Source organism: Rhagoletis zephyria, unplaced genomic scaffold (assembly GCF_001687245.7).
Source record: "Rhagoletis zephyria isolate East Lansing unplaced genomic scaffold, Rhagoletis_zephyria_1.1 Rzeph_scaffold_60343, whole genome shotgun sequence".
NCBI classification, from domain to species: Eukaryota; Metazoa; Arthropoda; class Insecta; order Diptera; family Tephritidae; genus Rhagoletis; species Rhagoletis zephyria.
The window spans coordinates 1-1620 of NW_016217394.1; the positions used below are offsets into that span (position 1 = coordinate 1).

Genomic DNA, 1620 nt, shown 5'->3' on the forward strand with positions numbered 1-1620 from the left:
AGCTTATCAAAATTAAACAAATTTGGTATCATGTGAGAGGACTGAAATAACTTTTAAACAGAAATAGCGAACGAAGGTTACCNTTTCATTTGATACCAAACTTGTTTAATTTGGATAAGCGGTTTGTTTATTGTCCGGAAAGGACTTTTAGTTGGGAATAAAAAATATTTGGCCAAGTTTAACTCGTAAAGAAAATAACTGTTACTTTCGGTCCCTTCAATATTCGCATTCGCAAAAGATCCGCATTGATTATTGCGAATGCGAAAGCGAACGCGAATGTTAAAATTAATGCGGAAGCTCCGCGGTTGCGAATGCGAATGCGAATATTCGCAACAACCCTGGTATATACATATATATCACATATTTTGACTTAGATATGTATAGACCATTAATGATGTGTACATCATTTTTTTTATGTTGAAACTAGATATGTATATAGTATGTTATTATTATTATCCGGTTCAAAAAAGTCCTATCTCAAATGAAAATACTTTGAAAATGTGCTGAGATAGGGCGTTTTTGGATCGCCAGCTGAGATAGGGTGTTTTTGAACCGAGTTCTGAGATAGGGCATTTTTCAATCTTCTAATAGCTGTTGGCCATGCCACTAATGCCTCATACTCAGATTTACTAGATAAAATCGTGTTCTCCGAGAACAAAAATTTTCACGATCCAAAAATCTGAAAAATCTTTTTTCTCCAAATTTTGAACATTTATCGTTTTCGGTCTATATTTTGTGGCAAATACCATACAAAGCAAATATAGGCCAAAAAACGAAGAATTTTCAAAATTTTGAGAAAATAATTTGGCCGCTATACTCAGAGTTTTGAATCGTTAATTTTTTTTTTCTCGAGAACACGAATTGATCTAGTAAAACTGAGTATGAGTCATTATTGGTATGGTCAACAGCTATCAAACCTGATATATGCGCACAAGAAGCCCATTTGAAAGAGGGAGACAAAATATCACACGTNCCGAAAGTGTTCAGCGCGAGGAGTACAAACAAATTGTCAGCGAGTTACTTCAGCAGAGTGAACCTGTCGCAGTCAATGAAGGTAACAATTTGATTTTAAAGAAAGTTTCGACTTATATTTGCAAATAAGTTGTTATAGCCGAGGCGAATAACAGTGCCAACGTTGTTCCGATTGACGAAAATGTGGAGAATAAGGAAAATAGCCTAGTGGATGCAAATCTTTCCGAAATCCCCGCGACTTCAACACCTCGCAAAGTCTTCTACTACGACAGCAGTTTGGAAGAAGTTGAGGAGCTGGAAGCTCAACTGTGAGTTTGTAAAAGCAATAAGGCAATCTAAACATGTTGGCATATTCTTGTGTTTAAAGTTTTAATTTTGTTACACGTAGAAAAAGACTTAAGCGAGAAAACAAGACTCTGTTAATGGATAACAAAAAGAAGGACATGGAACTGGCGGCACTCCAGCAAAAGTAGGGTAATCAGAAAAAGAAGCATGACTATGAGGTGGAACAGCTGAAAAAACGCTTGGATGAATACGAAGATATGTGTAAAAACATGGAGAGCAAATTTTAATCTTTACTTGTATAGGTGCCATACTGAAAAAACGTTGTTTCGGAAAAATGGCCTATCGATATAGAGCCACCAGAGT

The 1620-nt window shown here is 36.0% G+C and overlaps 1 protein-coding gene across 1 annotated transcript; it reads left to right on the forward strand.

Moving 5' to 3' along the window:
• The first annotated feature begins 924 nt into the window (after positions 1 to 924).
• LOC108356511 (uncharacterized) lies at positions 925 to 1529 on the forward strand. The gene is made up of 3 exons (XM_017607617.1): positions 925 to 1054; positions 1112 to 1280; positions 1361 to 1529. The coding sequence occupies exons 1-3, from the start codon at positions 925 to 927 to the stop codon at positions 1443 to 1445; spliced, it is 384 nt and encodes a 127-aa protein (XP_017463106.1). The 3' UTR covers positions 1446 to 1529.
• The last annotated feature ends 91 nt before the right edge of the window (positions 1530 to 1620 follow it).